General features: G+C 40.7%; 1 protein-coding gene across 7 annotated transcripts in view; it reads left to right on the top strand.

Annotated features, from left to right (window-relative positions):
• Window positions 1-17,904, top strand: part of ubr2 (ubiquitin protein ligase E3 component n-recognin 2) — a 256,169-nt gene that overhangs the window by 93,666 nt on the left and 144,599 nt on the right. For all 7 annotated transcript variants that reach the window (XM_034185748.1, XM_034185745.1, XM_034185746.1 and 4 more), the window contains exons 8-9: window positions 984-1,104; window positions 3,433-3,534. In XM_034185748.1, coding sequence (XP_034041639.1) covers window positions 984-1,104; window positions 3,433-3,534 — 223 coding nt within the window. The remainder of the gene's footprint in view (window positions 1-983; window positions 1,105-3,432; window positions 3,535-17,904) is intronic.

Below are 17,904 nucleotides of genomic sequence, written 5' to 3'. Positions count from 1 at the left end.
AGCATCTGTGATGGTATGGAGGTGTGTTAGTGCCCATGGCATGGACAACTTACACATCTGTGATGGTATGGGGTTGTGTTAGTGCCCATGGGATGGACTACTTACACATCTGTAATGGCACCATCAATGCTGAAAGGTACATCCAGGTTTTGAAGCAACACATGCTGCCATCCAAGCAACGTCTTTTTCAGGGACGTCCCTGCTTATTTCAGCAAGACAATGCCAAGCCACATTCTGCCAAATACGACAACGGCGACCCCGGACTGTTGAACAACTGAAGTCGTACATCAAGCAAGAATGGGAAAGAATTCCACCTACAAAGCTTCAACAATTAGTGTCCTCAGTTCCCAAACGCTTATTGAGTGTTGTTAGAAGGAAAGGTGATGTAAACATACCACTGTCCCAGCTTTTTTTAAACGTGTTGCAGGCATCCATTTCAAAATGAGCAAATATTTGTACAAAAACAAGTTTCAGTTTGAACATTAAATATCTTGTCTTTGTGGTGTATTCAATTGAATATAGGTTGAAGAGGATTTGAAAATTATTGTATTCTGTTTTTATTTACATTTTACACAACGTCCCAACTTCATTGGAATTAGGGTTGTACTTCACGTCCAAGCTACCTCCATTGTCAAATGGCAAGTTCTGGGCCCGGCTTGATAAACTTTGTCCGTCTTCGGTCAAAGCATACTCACCACCTAGTGGATGTGTCGGGTTTTGCACCAGCTGTAAAAAACAAACAAATAAATGTGGGAAGATTTCGGTATGCAGGCGGGGATGATAAACTTTTTTTTTTTTTTTTTTTTTTTTGCTTTGTTTTGTTTTTTTGTTTGTTTGTTTTTCTGGGGCCTTATACTTTTCTGACTACCAAACTTCTAATGTGGCTGCTAACCTGAGTACCAGCCTGGCCTCAAACCTGCCACAGTACTGAAGCTCATCGGGATTAAATGAGCTCCTGTCCTCTGGTGTCTTTTTCCTTGCAGAGGAACACCAGTCGTCAGTCGAAGCCTCTCAGGGTTCAGGTCATGCACTCGTCTGTTGTTGCTCATCAGTGTTTTGCTCTGAAAGCGCTGAGCTGGTTGGGACAGATCATTCAATATTCAGGTATGTTTCTTTAGCTACCATCATATTTTTTACTGTACCTGCAAGTCCTGCACCTCCATGCACACAGTCATGTTATGCAGTATAACCCAAGTATAGTGCAGTGAAAGAAGAAAAAATGTAGGGTGTATTTCTTTAATTTTACAAAATGATGGGTGACACTCGTGCGTCTCACCAGGAATGGGAAAAACAAGTGGAAATAGTGTTTCATTTTGTCCTGTCTAAACTTTCCTTCCTCTTCTGTGTGTGTCGGCCTGAAATTCACTCAAAGGTTTGCTGTCTTCTTGTCTCATGATGGCTGGTTTCAGCCAAGGAGCACAGAAACTTTGAACAAAATCTGGATTGAGCAGTCTTTTTTTTTGGCACATTCAATCACCTTGGCTGTGCATGTGCTCTGAGTGCAATGCTCCGTTCAGCTGGCTCACGACTCACAGACGACAGTCACTTTGTCCTCAACCTGTAGGCATGTGAGAATTACACATTTTTGCATATTTATGCATTTTAAATTTCTGCCAATGTGTTATGTGAGGTAACAATCAGTTTTGAAGGCACATGTTAGATGTTATAAAAAAAAAAACATTTTATGATAATCATACGCTTGCCCAGTATTACTGTGAATGGGCATGAATTACTGTAAAGCAGTCAAACTTAAAAAAAAAAGAAAAAAAGAAGGAAACTTGTTTTGTAAATTCGCCAAACAAAGTGAGTCAAAATTTTCAGAAAGAGAATAGAAGTAGACAAAACTAGTGATTTGGATGCAGGAACATCGACAGAGAAGTAGCATCAGGTACCGGTGGAACTGGATATTGTGTGAGAGCCTGGTGAGTTACTCTGCTTCTTTCTTCAGTAAAGTTAGTGTTTACAGGACACGTCGCACATTTAATATATTTAATGGAACATTTAACAACACATCATCAAAGTATTCATGATTGTAAGTCTATCTGTGCACATGCGGTAATAATTAGGGGTCACTGATGTATTTTTTATTTTATTGCTAATTGTTAGTGACAGGTAAACTGAAGTGTTTTGAGCCACTAAATCAATATGAAGCAATTGTGTTGAAATGGTTCAGTGTTTCGAAGCATTTGATACAATTAAATATAGCAACATCTGCTGGCCACTCTAACAGAGCATGTTAAATAATAAAGGTTTGATGTGCGTCTTGATATTTTTTGACTATTTTTGTTAAGACATTCATAATATACTTGTGTTATAATGTGTTTGTGCCATCATAAAATACTGTCTGTAATAGAGATATAAATTGTGAAATGCTTGGGCAACTAGAGATTGTTATGCCCATAGTTGTACAAAATGAAGGGGATTTGGGAGCTTCAAAGGTTTTTAATTTAAAAAGATAATTTCTGCAGTGTTCGGGTTGAGTCTTTTCGTCTTCTCTCCAGTTTTGGAGAAGACTCACAGGGCACAGAGGTTGGTGTCATATGAAAACAAATTTTGTCCAGCTTATAAAGAGTTGGATGAACAGCTGCCTCTATCTCCTTATCTCTCCTTGCAGATTCACTACAGAAAATTGTTCTGTGGAGCATTAGCATGGCTAAAACCCTTCACCTTCTGGGGGGCTTCAGACTCCTTGACCCTCTTGACCCCTGGCCATTTTAAGCATTTTTCTTTATTTGCCTCTCACATGCCTGTACTGGGACAGGAGACTCTTTTTGTCCATAGGAACACTGAGCCTGTTGTCTGTAGCAGAGCGTGAGGCTGTGACGGGAGCAGCGGCTCTGCAAGACCACTTTTAAAAAATTTTCTTCCCTTTTTTTTTTTTTTTTTTTACACTTTTGAGTGCGAGTGTGGAGCTGCTGCATTTGTTCCTCTCAGACCATCATATCAATGCAGTTATTTTAAAAACAGGAAGTCTCCTGTGCTCTGTTCAATGGACAGTGGAGCACACAACACTCACTTGTTCATTTATTTTATTTTTTTACTGGTCAGTAACAGGTAAGAAAAAAACCTTTTGAAAGTGTTCATTTTCTACGTTGTAAAAGGGGTAGAACCAGTGTCAGGAGAAGTGACAGAGCCCATGATGGCAAAGGTGTGGTCCGCCATTTTTAACTCCAACCCCGGCTGGAATGAGCACAGAGTGCGTCACTCAGACCAAACATGGCAGCTGACCCCTCCTCCACCACCAGGGCTCAAACCTCACAGCTTCAGTCCAGCTTTTTGTATTTGTTTGTGTTTATTGTTGTTCATTGGTCATATCACTAAAGATCATTTGTACCATGTTCAGGAATCTTTTTATTTATTGCTCCATATTTTCAGCATCATAGTACAAGCTCTATTGTTTTGTTTTTTGTGTAATCCATGTTTGTGTTGCAGACGGCCTGAGGAGGATCCTGTGTCAAGTCTGTCTTCAGACAGGCCGACCCGACTCCTCACTGGTGGACCGGCTGATGCTCAATGACTCTAAAATGTGGAAAGGTAACTCGCCTCATCCAGACCTGCTGACTGTGATCAGCTTTAAGATGACGAACATTGACCTATTTTAAGAAGAATTTTAAGAGGGTTAGCAAGTCACATTCTGTTTCAATCTGTTCCGTTTTGTTTTTGAGTGGCGGGCGTGACAGACAATCAGAGTAGAGCTGTACTGTGATGTCAGTGGCTGGTCTCTCCAAAATCGCTTAGTTTTGTGTGTTTATATAACATATTTGTTATATATTTACAACCTCAGCTCCAATGAAGTTGGGACGTTGTGTAAAATGTAAATAAAAACAGAATACAATGATTTTCAAATCCTCTCCAACCTATATTCAATTGAATACACCACAAAGACGAAATATTTAATGTTCAAACTGATAAACTTTGTTTTTGTGCAAATATTTGCTCATTTTGAAATGGATGCCTGCAACACGTTTCAAAAAAGCTGGGACAGTGGTATGTTTACCACTGTGTTACATCACCTTTCCTTCTAACAACACTCAATAAGCGTTTGGGAACTGAGGACACTAATTGTTGAAGCTTTGTAGGTGGAATTCTTTCCCATTCTTGCTTGATGTACGACTTCAGTTGTTCAACAGTCCGGGGTGTCCGTTGTCGTATTTGGCAGAATGTGGCTTGGCATTGTCTTGCTGAAATAAGCAGGGACGTCCCTGAAAAAGATGTTGCTTGGATGGCAGCATGTGTTGCTTCAAAACCTGGATGTACCTTTCAGCATTGATGGTGCCATCACAGATGTGTAAGTTGTCCATGTCATGGGCACTAACACACCCCCATACCATCACAGATGCTGGCTTTTGAAATTTGTGCTGTTAACAATCTGGATGGTCTTTTTCCTCTTTTGTCCAGAGGACACGACGTCCATGATTTACAAAAACAATTTGAAATGTGGACTCATCAGACGACAGCATGTTTCCACTTTGTGTCTGTCCATTTCAAATGAGCTCAGGCCCAGAGAAGGCGGAGACGTTTCTGGATGTTGTTGATGTTTGGCTTTCACTTTGCATGGTAGAATTTTAACTTGCACTTGTAGATATAGCGATGAACTGTTAACTGACAATGTTTTTCTGAAGTGTTTCTGAGCCCAAGCGGTAAGATCCTTTACACAATGATGTCGGTTTTTAATGCAGTGCTGCCTGAGGGATCGAAGGTCACGGGCATTTAATGTTGGTTTTCGGCCTTGCCGTTTACATGTAGAAAGGTGTTACCCAGATTTACAGATTTTGATGGTATCTCGCAAGGTGCTCTGACTAATCTTGTGACGTCAACAAAAAGCACAACCTGTTTATTTGATCCTATACCAACAAAACTGTTTAAGGACCTGTGGCCCACTCTTGGGTCAGCTGATGGAAATTGTAAATCTCATTAACTTCTGGATCTGTTCCTAAGTGTTTCAAGTCTGCAGTGATTAACCCATTACTTAAGGAATCCAATCTCGACCCTAGTGTATTGAAAAATTATATCAAATCTATCATTCTAAAATTCTGGAAAAAGTGGTTTCACCACAGTTCGTGGACAATCTTCAAATCAAATCAAATCAGTTGTATTTATATAGCGCCAAATCACAACAAACAGTTGCCCCAAGGCGCTTTATATTGTAAGGCAAAAGCCATACAATAATTACAGAAAAACCCCAACGGTCAAAATGACCTCCTATGAGCAATCACGTGGCGACAGTGGGAAGGAAAAACTCCCTTTTAACAGGAAGAAACCTCCAGCAGAACCAGGCTCAGGGAGGGGCAGTCTTCTGCTGGGGCTGGTTGGGGCTGAGGGAGAGAACCAGGAAAAAGACATGCTGTGGAGGGGAGCAGAGATCAATCACTAATGATTAAATGCAGAGTGGTGCATACAGAGCAAAAAGAGAAAGAAACACTCAGTGCATCATGGGAACCCCCCAGCAGTCTAAGTCTATAGCAGCATAACTAAGGGATGGTTCAGGGTCACTTGATCCAGCCCTAACTATAAGCTTTTTCAAAAAGGAAAGTTTTAAGCTTAATCTTAAAAGTAGAGAGGGTGTCTGTCTCCCTGATCTGAATTGGGAGCTGGTTCCACAGGAGAGGAGCCTGAAAGCTGAAGGCTCTGCCTCCCATTCTACTCTTACAAACCCTAGGAACTACAAGTAAGCCTGCAGTCTGAGAGCGAAGCGCTCATTGGGGTGATATGGTACTAAGAGGTCCCTAAGATAAGATGGGACCTGACTATTATAAGTACCTTATAAGTAAGAAGAAGAATTTTAAATTCTATTCTAGAATTAACACGAAGCCAATGAAGAGAAGCCAATATGGGTGAAATATGCTCTCTCCTTCTAGTCCCTGTCAGTACTCTAGCTGCAGCATTTTGAATTAACTGAATGCTTTTCAGGGAACTTTTAGGACAACCTGATAATAATGAATTACAATAGTCCAGCCTAGAAGAAATAAATGCATGAATTAGTTTTTCAGCATCACACTGAGACAAGACCTTTCTAATTTTAGAGATATTGCGCAAATGCAAAAAGGCAGTCCTACATATTTGCTTAATATGCGCATTGAAGGACATATCCTGATCAAAAATGACTCCAAGATTTCTCACAGTATTACTGGAGGTCAGGGTAATGCCATCCAGAGTAAGGATCTGGTTAGACACCATGTTTCTAAAATTTGTGGGGCCAAGTACAATAACTTCAGTTTTATCTGAATTTAAAAGCAGGAAATTAGAGGTCCTCCATGTCTTTATGTCTGTAAGACATTTCTGCTGTTTAACTAATTGGTGTGTGTCCTCTGGCTTCATGGATAGATAAAGCTGGGTATCATCTGCGTAACAATGAAAATTTAAGCAATGCTTTCTAATAACACTGCCTAAGGGAAGCATGTATAAAGTGAATAAAATTGGTCCTAGCACAGAACCTTGTGGAACTCCATAATTAACCTTAGTCTGTGAAGAAGACTCCCCATTTACATGAACAAATTGTAATCTATTAGATAAATATGATTCAAACCACTGCAGCGCAGTGCCTTTAATACCTATGGCATGCTCTAATCTCTGTAATAAAATTTTATGGTCAACAGTATCAAAAGCTGCACTGAGGTCTAACAGAACAAGCACAGAGATGAGTCCACTGTCTGAGGCCATAAGATCATTTGTAACCTTCACTAATGCTGTTTCTGTACTATGATGAATTCTGAAACCTGACTGAAACTTTTCAAATAGACCATTCCACTGCAGATGATCAGTTAGCTGTTTTACAACTACCCTTTCAAGAATTTTTGAGAGAAAAGGAAGGTTGGAGATTGGCCTATAATTAGCTAAGATAGCTGGGTCAAGTGATGGCTTTTTAAGTAATGGTTTAATTACTGCCACCTTAAAAGCCTGTGGTACATAGCCAACTAAAAAAGATAGATTGATCATATGTATGATCGAAGCATTAACTATTGGTAGGGCTTCCTTGAGCAGTCTGGTAGGAATGGGGTCTAATAGACGAGGAAGTAACTAATGAAAATAACTCAGACAGAACAATCGGAGAGAAAGAGTCTAACCAAATACCAGCATTACTGAAGGCAGCCGAACATAACGATATGTCTTTGGGATGGTTATGAATAATTTTTTCTCTAATAGTTAAAATTTTTATTTGCAAAGAAAGTCATGAAGTCATTACTAGTTAAAGGAATACTCGGCTCAATAGAGCTCTGACTCTTTGTCAGCCTGGCTACAGTGCTGAAAAGAAATCTGGGGTTGTTCTTATTTTCTTCAATTAGTGATGAATAGTAAGATGTCCTAGCTTTACGGAGGGCTTTTTTATAGAGCAACAGACTCTTTTTCCAGGCTAAATGAAAATCTTCTAAATTAGTGAGATGCCATTTCCTCTCCAGCTTACGGGTTATGTGCTTTAAGCTGCGAGTTTGTGGGTTATACCACGAAGTCAAGCATTTCTGATTTAAGGCTCTCTTTTTCAGAGGAGCTACAGCATCCAAAGTTGTGCTTAATGAGGATGTAAAGCTATTGACGAGATAATCTATCTCACTCACAGAGTTTAGGTAGCTACTCTATCTTACTATGTTACTGAGAATAATCTCTTTGAGCCACTGCAGTCTGCTTTTAGAAAATATCATTCCACAGAGATGGCCCTCACTAAAGTGGTGAATGACCTTTTGCAAGCAATGGACTCGGATACCACTTAGTGCTGCGTTTGATACTCTGGATCATCATATTTTACTCGATAGGCTGGAGAATCATTTTGGCATTACTGGAACTGGCCTTGCATGGTTGACATCATACCTGTCCAGTCATTCTTACTGTGTGTTGTGCAATGGCACTTCCTCTGATCTTAGGGACATGAAGTTTGGGGTTCTGCAGGGATCCATTTTAGGCCTCCTGCTTTTATCCCTTTATGTAGTACCCCTTGGGAATATACTGTGCGTTTTGGGATTCTCTTTCATTGCTATGCTGATGACACTCAATTTTACAGGCCGATAACTGCTGGTAATCTCATTCACATAAAATCTTTGGAGGATTGCCTTGCATCAGTGAGAAGTTGGATGTCTATAAACTTCCTACTTTTAAATTCTGATAAGACTGAAGTTTTGGTTCTTGGTCCAGCGAGGTATTGGCATGAATTTGATCAGCTAGCGCTTAACTTAGGTTCATGTGTTATACATCATACGGATAAAGCGAGGAATCTTGGGGTAATTTTTGATCCCGTGTTGTCTTTTGACCTCCACATTAGAGACATTACGAGGACTGCTTTCTTCCATTTGCGAAATATAGTGAAGATTCGTCCCATCCTGTCTATGGTGTCAGATCCCGTTATTTTTTAGATACACAGCACACGCTCACCCTCCGATGAGTGTGTTTGTGTACTAAACCAGCTCTCCGTCTCTGGGGTCCGACCTTCGTGTCTCCACGGGTATTACCCGGCAGGGCTGCACAAAGGCTGTTCAAGCTGGTGGCGAGGAGATTTGTCTAGCCGCTCACTGCCTCCATCCGGACGTCCACCCCGCTGACGCTGATCTCGCACCCCGGTCGAATAGCCTTCTCTGGAAACAGGATACGAACCGGCCACGCCCGTTAACGGCAGCTCTCCTCTTATGGATCAGGGCTCTTGGAATGTTGCTAGATTTTAAATTTAGTGACTCGTACAGCGAGTCCCCAGGCTGTGTTATTTTCATTAAAAACCAGACTAACCTTTTAGAGCACTTTTTGATGTTGTACACCCAATAAACTTTAACTTTTACACCTTAAGAAGCATCAATAAATCCAATGTCCGAGCCTTAACACTTTAACTGCATGCTTGGAAATTTATTGCAGGTTTTGCAAGTGCCGACAACATAATCAAAATAGGTTATATGATGATAATTTCACAACAGTAATTCAAGTATAATTAGAATAATGATTGGCAGAGATTTTTGTTTTTGATTCAATAATACTGTCTGATCTTACTTTGACTGGACTGGATTGACTTCTTAACTGTTTTTCTAGGAGTGAGGGAAGGAGGTTTTTGAGGTTAAAGTCCCCAGCTCGATGAACTTGATTTCCTCTTCATCAGCTATTAGTTGTTAGCTGACCACGATCCTTGTGTGATGTTATAATCCTTCAGGAAATTAATCCACATAAGAGTTTATTCCTTCTTCAATCAACCAAAAGTTGATCTAATCCATTCTGGTATGCTGTGATGTTCCTCGAGAGAGAAAACGTTGAACATTCCTCACTCAGACTTAAGGCCAGTGATTATTCTCCAATGCTCTGCTACTCCGTGACTGGACGGCCTGAGTGGGAGTTGAAAACTCTCTCAAATGATCTCTTATGGCTCCAATCCTCTCACTCCACGATTCCAATTGCTGCTCACAAGATGGTCAAGTCTTGTGATCTCCTCGTAGCAGGGGAGAAGTGGCAACAGCACCTCTCCCTGGAAGAATAACCCCGTTTCCTGGTGTTTCACAGTTTATATATGTGCTGGACTCTTGTTGTCCTCAGATGATCTTGGTTACTATGGGGACGCTGGTGACTCAAAACCTCCTCCCTTCTCCTTCCCTTACTGGAAGTCATCTGCAGCCCCTTGCCAGTAACTTATTTCTCAATTTCCTCTTTTCTGTTAACACTTCAGCTTTTCTGAGAATTCATTTTTCTAAATCATTTCTTTAGAATCACATCAATCATATTCAATCATTTCATTGCAACTCTTTCACATAAAAACAATTCATATGATCATATACAAACATTTTTCATTCCTTATTATTCATTTCATATTTTACCACATCTTAATCATTTGATCAGTTGTTTATCATCAGCTTTTCTTGCCTCGTTGCAACATCACTTCCTCTTTTCCTCTGACTCTGCACTCTTTCTGAAAAACACCTCATATAATCATTCATTTCACTTATTTGTAACATACTTTTTCTAATCAACTCAATTTTAACACATTAATACTTCATTTGCTCATACTTGTCATGTTAGAATCATTCTTAGACATATTCCATCGTCTTCACCACTGAGTTCATTCCGTGGGCCTCCCCATTTGTAATGGAAAAGTCCGGTATGACCTCACTTACTCCGAGAAAGTACCAAACACTGTCCAGTTTAATCCAACAGCATGTATATTAATCCCATGGCACTTATTATATTCCAAGATGAAAACAAGGTGAAAGCAAGCTTAAAGTCATCTTTCCTGACAATGGCTGATGCTGAGACTTTGATTCATGTGTTTGTCTCTACTTGATTGGGCTATTGTAATGCTCCATTTTCTGGTTTACCGCAGTCCAGGATTTTGAACCAGTCTTCAACTGGTTCAAAATGCTGCTGCCAGACTTTTGACACAAAGCAGAAAATTCGACCACATTATGCCCACTTTTGGCGTCTCTTCACTGGCTTCCAGTCGCTGCAAGATCGGATTTTAAGGTATTGTTATTATTTTATAAAATTGCTCATGGACTTGCACCTCCTTATCTGGCTGACCTGGTAAGGCCCTATGTACCAGCTCCGGCCCTGCGTTCGCAGGGTGCAGGACTTTTATGTGTTCCCAGGGTGAATAAAAAGTCTGCCGGTCACAGAGCTTTCTGCTCCCGTGCCCCAGCTCTGTGGAATAATCTCCCGGCACACATACGGCAGTTGGATAGTGTTAGACTCATTTGTTTTCTTTGTTTTATCATTAGTGTCATGATGTGTTTTTATTCTTGTACTCTTTGATGGTTGTCTTTATATTGGTTTTTAAATTTTTAATTCAGTTTTTTCTGTTTTTATTGTGTTGTGTGAAGCACCTTGAGACAATCTCATTGTGATTTGGCGCTATATTAATAAATTTGAATTTTTGAGAAAGTTCTCCAGATTTTCTGAATCTTCTGATTATATTATGGACTGTAGATGATGGAATCCCTAATTTCCTTGCATTTGAACATTGAGAAACATTGTTCTTAAACTGTTAGACTATTTTTTCACACAGTTGTTCACAAAGTGGTGATCCTCACCCCATCTTTGCGTGTGAACGGCTGAACCTTTTTTTTTTTTTTTTGGTTACTGTGCCTACAAGTCTAATACTTCTGCTACTTTTTCAGTGTAATTGCTGTGAATTTGAATTCATTTATTTACATCTGTGTGAATCCTGTGTGAGCCTTAGGAGTGGTTAGCTTATCCATTATTGGTTAGCTCATGCTTGCTTGGCTATACTTTTGAATTTCTTAATGCACAAAGTACACTACTTTACCTACTTTACACCCTCCGTAAAACCCGCGTGATGTTGGAAGATAGGGTGGCTCTCTTAGAGAGCTGTGTCCTTAAGTTAGAGCAGCTTCTTAGCTCAGTGGAGTTGGTTGTTATGGGCACTCCAGATGAGGATAGTGTTGGGCCCGCTAGTGATCCCATTAGCATCAGCCTAGAAATGCCAGCTGTGGAGGACAGGTTTCAGACTGTGGCTATGCGGAGGAAGCCCCATAGGGCTTGGTGCCTGGTTGTGGTACCCCGATCACACTCGCCACTGCGACCTGTGAATCGGTTCTCCCCCTTGGATTTTCCTGATGTGAATTCTCCGAGCCCACTCCTGTCTCCAGGCCGAAACACCAGACTTTAGTGATAGGGGATTCTATCACCCACAAAGTCAGGTTGCAGACACCGGCTGACGTTAAATGTATTCCTGGGGCCAGAGCTCCCGACATTGCATCCCATCTTAGGGTGCTGAAGCTGCAGAAGGGAAGACAGACTAAGGAACATGACATGAGATATACTCACATAGTTATTCACGTTGGCACCAATGATGTCAGGATGAAGCACTCAGAGGTCACAAAAATGGACATAGAGAGGACTTGTGACCTTGGCAGGAAGATGTGTCAGCATCGATTAATATTCTCTGGTCCCCTCCCCTCCCGGGATACTGATGAGGCATTTACCAGTCTGACATCGTTAAATAGGTGGCTGGTGCAATTTGGTAGACAGCAAGGCTTTAGCTTTATTGATAACTGGCCTTTGTTCTGGGGCTGCCGTGGCTTGCTGATGCCGGACGGCGTCCACCCTACTGGGGAAGGCTCTGCTATCTGGTCTGCGAACATAGATAGAGTTCTACAGGGAGGTTAACATTAGGAATTTGCAGCAGGCCACGGAGCAGGTGATTCAAGACCCTGCAAGGCTTATGACAAATGTGGGTGTGGAACTAATTAGCTTAGCGGGGAAATTAGTGCAGAAAATCCACTATGGTGATAGTGCAGTTTATCTGGCAGGGATGGAAATTCAACAAGTTGAGACTGTGGCCTACTTCTGTAGACGTGTCCATAAAAATCATAGAGGGATATGCTTTGCAAACTTAATCCCCATTACTACATTGGATGATGTTGAAATTGAGGATGGCCCAGTGGTTGTTCTAGCGATAGCAAATATTTCATGTCTGCTACGTACAACCCATGTGGAATGTCTCAAACCTAAACCTACTTCTTTTTTTTTAACTCTTTATTTAACCATTTAAAACATTAAACATAACATTTCCTGACACATTTCCCACAAAGTAAGAAGGTTTTCTTTCTTTTGTCCTTTTTTCCCCTTTTCTCTTTTTTTGTTCTTTTTATATATATATATATATATATATATATATATATATACAACCCCTGGCAAAAATTATGGCATCACCGGCCTCGGAGGATGTTCATTCAGTTGTTTAATTTTGTAGAAAAAAAGCAGATCACAGACATGACACAAAACTAAAGTCATTTCAAATGGCAACTTTCTGGCTTTAAGAAACACTATAAGAAATCAGGAAAAAAAATTGTGGCAGTCAGTAACGGTTACTTTTTTAGACCAAGCAGAGGGAAAAAAATATGGAATCACTCAATTCTGAAGAAAAAATTATGGAATCATGAAAAACAAAAGAACGCTCCAACACATCACTAGTATTTTGTTGCACCACCTCTGGCTTTTATAACAGCTTGCAGGCATGGACTTAATGAGTGACAAACAGTACTCTTAATCAATCTGGCTCCAACGTTCTCTGATTGCTGTTGCCAGATCACCTTTGCAGGTTGGAGCCTTGTCATGGACCATTTTCTTTAACTTCCACCAAAGATTTTCAATTGGATTAAGATCCGGACTATTTGCAGGCCATGACATTGACCCTATGTGTCTTTTTGCAAGGAATGTTTTCACAGTTTTTGCTCTATGGCAAGATGCATTATCATCTTGAAAAATGATTTCATCATCCCCAAACATCCTTTCAATTGATGGGATAAGAAAAGTGTCCAAAATATCAACGTAAACTTGTGCATTTATTGATATGTAATGGTAGCCATCTCCCCAGTGCCTTTACCTGACATGCAGCCCCCATATCATCAATGACTGTGGAAATTTACATGTTCTCTTCAGGCAGTCATCTTTATAAATCTCATTGGAACGGCACCACATAAAAGTTCCAGCATCATCACCTTGCCCAATGCAGATTCGAGATTCATCACTGAATATGACTTTCATCCAGTCATCCACAGTCCACGATTGCTTTTCCTTAGCCCATTGTAACCTTGTTTTTTTCTGTTTAGGTGTTAATGATGGCTTTCATTTAGCTTTTCTGTATGTAAATCCCATTTCCTTTAGGCAGTTTCTTACAGTTTGGTCACAGACGTTGACTCCAGTTTCCTCCCATTCATTCCTCATTTGTTTTGTTGTGCATTTTTGATTTTTGAGACATATTGCTTTAAGTTTTCTGTCTCTATACTTTGATGTCTTCCTTGGTCTACCAGTATGTTTGCCTTTAACAACCTTCCCATATTGTTTGTATTTGGTCCAGAGTTTAGACACAGCTGACTGTGAACAACCAACATCTTTTGCAACATTGCGTGATGATTTACTCTCTTTTAAGAGTTTGATAATCCTCTCCTTTGTTTCAATTGACATCTCTCGTGTTGGAGCCATGATTCATGTTAGTCCACTTGGTGCAACAGCTCTCCAAGGTGTGTTCACTCCTTTTTAGATGCAGACTAACGAGCAGATCTGATTTGATGCAGGTGTTAGTTTTGGGGATGAAAATTTACAGGGTGATTCCATAATTTATTCCTCAGAATTGAGTGATTCCATATTTTTTTCCCTCTGCTTGGTCTAAAAAAGTAACCGTTACTGACTGCCGCAATTTTTTTTCCTGATTTTTTTTTTATATATATATATATATATATATATATATAGTGTTTCTTAAAGCCAGAAAGTTGCCATTTGAAATTACTTTAGTTTTGTGTCATGTCTGTGATCTTTTTTCTACAAAATTAAACAACTGAATGAACATCCTCCAAGGCCAGTGATTCCATAATTATTGCCAGGGGTTGTATGTATGTGTATATATATACACACATATACATGTACATACACAATTACATACATACCATATTACATATATACGAGGTCTGTGAGAAAAGTATCGTTCCTTTTTATTTTTTTCAAAAACTATATGGATTTGATTCATATGTTTTTACTTCTGCCAAGCTTGAACCTTCGTGCGCATGCGTGAGTTTTTCCACACCTGTCGGTTGCGTCATTCACCTGTGGGCACGCCTTGTGGGAGGAGTGGTCCAGCCCCCTCGTCGGATTTTCATTGTCAGGAAATGGCGGAATGATTTGGGCTTTTTTTCCATCAGAATTTTTTCAGAAACTGTTAGAGACAAGCAGCTGGAAACCATTTGAAAAATTTATCTGGCTTTCGGTGAATATTTTACGGGCTTCACAGAGAATAAGGACTGTTACTACAGCTTTAAGGACGGCCCACAATGGTGCACGGCGTGCCGCGCTCCGAGCCACCATCGAGAGGCAGAAAACACCACATCATTTCTAAACGGATGGCTGTGTGGAGCCGGGACCGTTGTGTGCAATTTCTCTGGTTATCACAAGAGCTGGACATCAGCCATTTTCCGGCAGATTTTACTTTTAACAAGAGATTTTGTCATGGAAAGCCGCGCGGAGGCTTCGCGTGTCAGGACCGATTTGCTAATTGAGCGAGACAAAGGAACACCTCCGTTTCAGAGTGTTAGAGGACAAGTTGGGACATGCCCAGCTCTCCCCAATTTCTCTTATACTCACTAGGCTGGTAAGCACTGAAAGCCGAGATGGGCATTTCCCAACTTGTCCCCTGGCACTCCGAAACGGAGGTGTTCCTTTGTCTCGCTCAATCAGAGAATCGGTCCTGACGCGTGGAACCTCCGCGCGGCTTTCCATGACAAAATCTCTTGTTAAAAGTGAAATCTGCCAGAAAATGGCTGATGTCCAGCTCTTGTGATAACCAGAGAAATTGCTCACGACAGTCCCAGCTCCACACAGCGATCCGTTTAGAAATGATGTGGTGTTTTCTGCCTCTCGATGGCGGCTCGGAGCACGGCACGCCGTGCGCCATTGTGGGCCGTCCTTTAAGCTGTAGTAACACTCCTTATTCTCTGTGAAGCCCGTACAATTTTCACCGAAAGCCAGATAGATTTTTCGAATGGTTTCCAGCTGCCTGTCTCTAACAGTTTCTGAAAAAATTCTGATGGAAAAAAAGCCCAAATCATTCCGCCGTTTCCTCGCAATGAAACGACGACGAGAGGGGTGGACCAGTGCTCACTCAAAGCCTGCCCACAGGTGAATGACGCAACCGACAGGCGTGGAAAAACTCACGCATGCGCATGAAGGTTCAAGCTTGGCTGAAGCAAGCGCACGTAATTCAAATCCATATAGTTTTTTAAAAAAATAAAAAGGTATGATACTTTTCTATCAGACCTTGTATTCCTAAAATAGTGTCTCTCTTTTTTAATGTTGTCCCAATACTCCTTTATAACTGGACACTCCCAAAAAATGTGTGTGGTGTCTCCAATATTTTCACAGTTCCGCCAACATAGTGCTGTAGTAGGATTCTTTACAAATGAAGAGATGGTAAGAGGAGTATAAAAGTATCTGATTTTCACTTTCCAGTCAAATTCCTTCCACAATTGGCTATTAATTCCCTTATGGCAACCTGTACATATGTCATTCCATGTAGAGTCTTCAATTATTATATTCATTTCCAACTCCCATTTTTCCTTGATATAATTTGTGTTTTGCACAGTGTCAGTTATCAGCCTTTGTATATATTAGATATGTCTTTTTGTTGGGAAGTGTTTCTCTGTAATACTGATAAAATACTCCATCTGATTTGGGGCTTTACTAATCATCTCCTTTTCTTTATAGCTTGTGATATAGTGTCTGATCTGGAGATATCTATAGAAATTGTTCGAAGGGAGATCAAAGTCTTCTTGAAGTTGTGAGAAGGATTTAAATTCTGTTTCTATAAAGAGTTGATTAATTGTATGGAGACCTTTTTCTGCCCATCTTTTAAACCCTCTATTCCACACCGAGGGGGGGAATTCTGTTTCCTACTATAGCCATAGCCCTTGAGATTGACTGCGGCCCCCCAAGCACTTTTTTAACTGTTGTCCAAATTTTTAAAGTGTGTTTTATCCATTCATTCTTTAATTTAATCTTTTTGATTGACTTTATATCAATAAAGGGCGGTATTGATAAAGGGACACCCTTAATTGAATCCTGCTCTATCCGAGTCCATATTGTCTCCTGATCATTTCTAAGCCATGCCACGATTGCGTTTATTTGTGCAGCCCAATAGTAGTTTTTAAAGTTTGGTAAACTCAGTCGTCCTCTGTCCTTAGGCAGATGGAGGCATTTCAGTTTTATCCTCGGCCTCTTCCTTTGCCAAATAAATGTTGATATTAGTTTATCTAACATTTTTAGAGTGGGAACAGGTACTCTTACTGGGAGGGACTGAAACAAAAAGAGAAGTCTAGGCAATAGGTTCATTTTTACTGTCTCTACCAATTAAAGACAGGGGAAGCACCTCCCAACATGTCACATCCCTCTTTATTTGTCTAATTAATTTGCTATAATTGGCCTCAAATAACTGAGTGGGGTTAGGTGTAATAATGACTCCTAGATACCTAAATCCCTGTTTAGACCAGCGAAAGGAGACGCTGTTATTCAATTGTGTAGGCCAGGTACCCGAGATCATCATAGCTTCTGACTTAGTGTCATTAATTTTGTATCCCGATACTGACCCGTATTTATGTAGACATTTTATAAGCATGGGAATGGAAAGGAGTGGATTTTTTTATAAAGAGCAAAATGTCGTCCGCGAACAGAGCTATTTTATGGATTGCCCCTCCTTCATCTGCTATCCCTTGAATCTGCGTGTTTTGGCGTATTGCCTCTGCCAGAGGTTCAATACTTAGGGCGAATAAGATGGGTGATAATGAGTCCCCCTGTTTCACACCTCGCTCAATCCCAAAGGGACTAGAGCAGTGGCCATTGACGCTCACTTTGGAGCAAGGCTCTTTATACAAGAGACTGATCCAGGTCACAAATTTCTTTCCAAAACCCATTTCTAGCAGTGTCTGCCTCAAAAATATGCAGTCAACTCGATCAAATGCCTTCTCTGCATCTAAGCCGAGAAGCATCGACGGTTGTTTCTGCCTTGCTGCAATTGTCTGCAAATTCAGAGCTCTCCTAATGTTATTTGTTCCTTGACGTCCTGATATGAACCCCGTTTGATCTGGATGTAGTAATTTCTTAATATTTTTTTTTAATTCTGGTAGCCAATATAGAAGTCAAGATTTTATAATCCACACATAGTAGACTTATTAGGGGGTGGTGGCCAAGTGGTTAATGCGCTTGGTTTCAGTTCGGAAGGTTCTGGGTTCAAATCCCACCCCTGCCACATTTCTTCATGTAATGTGGAGTTGCGTCAGGAAGGGCATCCGGCGTAAAACCTGTGCCAAATCAACATGCAGATCCACCTTGGATTTGCTGTGGCGACCCCGAGTGCAAACAAGGGAGCAGCCGAAAGGACTTAATTACATAGTAGACCTATTGGGCGGTAACTACCAGGGCTGTACAGTGCGAGCGTTTTGC

Source organism: Thalassophryne amazonica, chromosome 13 (assembly GCF_902500255.1).
Source record: "Thalassophryne amazonica chromosome 13, fThaAma1.1, whole genome shotgun sequence".
NCBI classification, from domain to species: domain Eukaryota; kingdom Metazoa; phylum Chordata; class Actinopteri; order Batrachoidiformes; family Batrachoididae; genus Thalassophryne; species Thalassophryne amazonica.
Note: the sequence above shows the minus strand (reverse complement) of the source record. Positions and strands in the feature narration are given on the sequence as shown.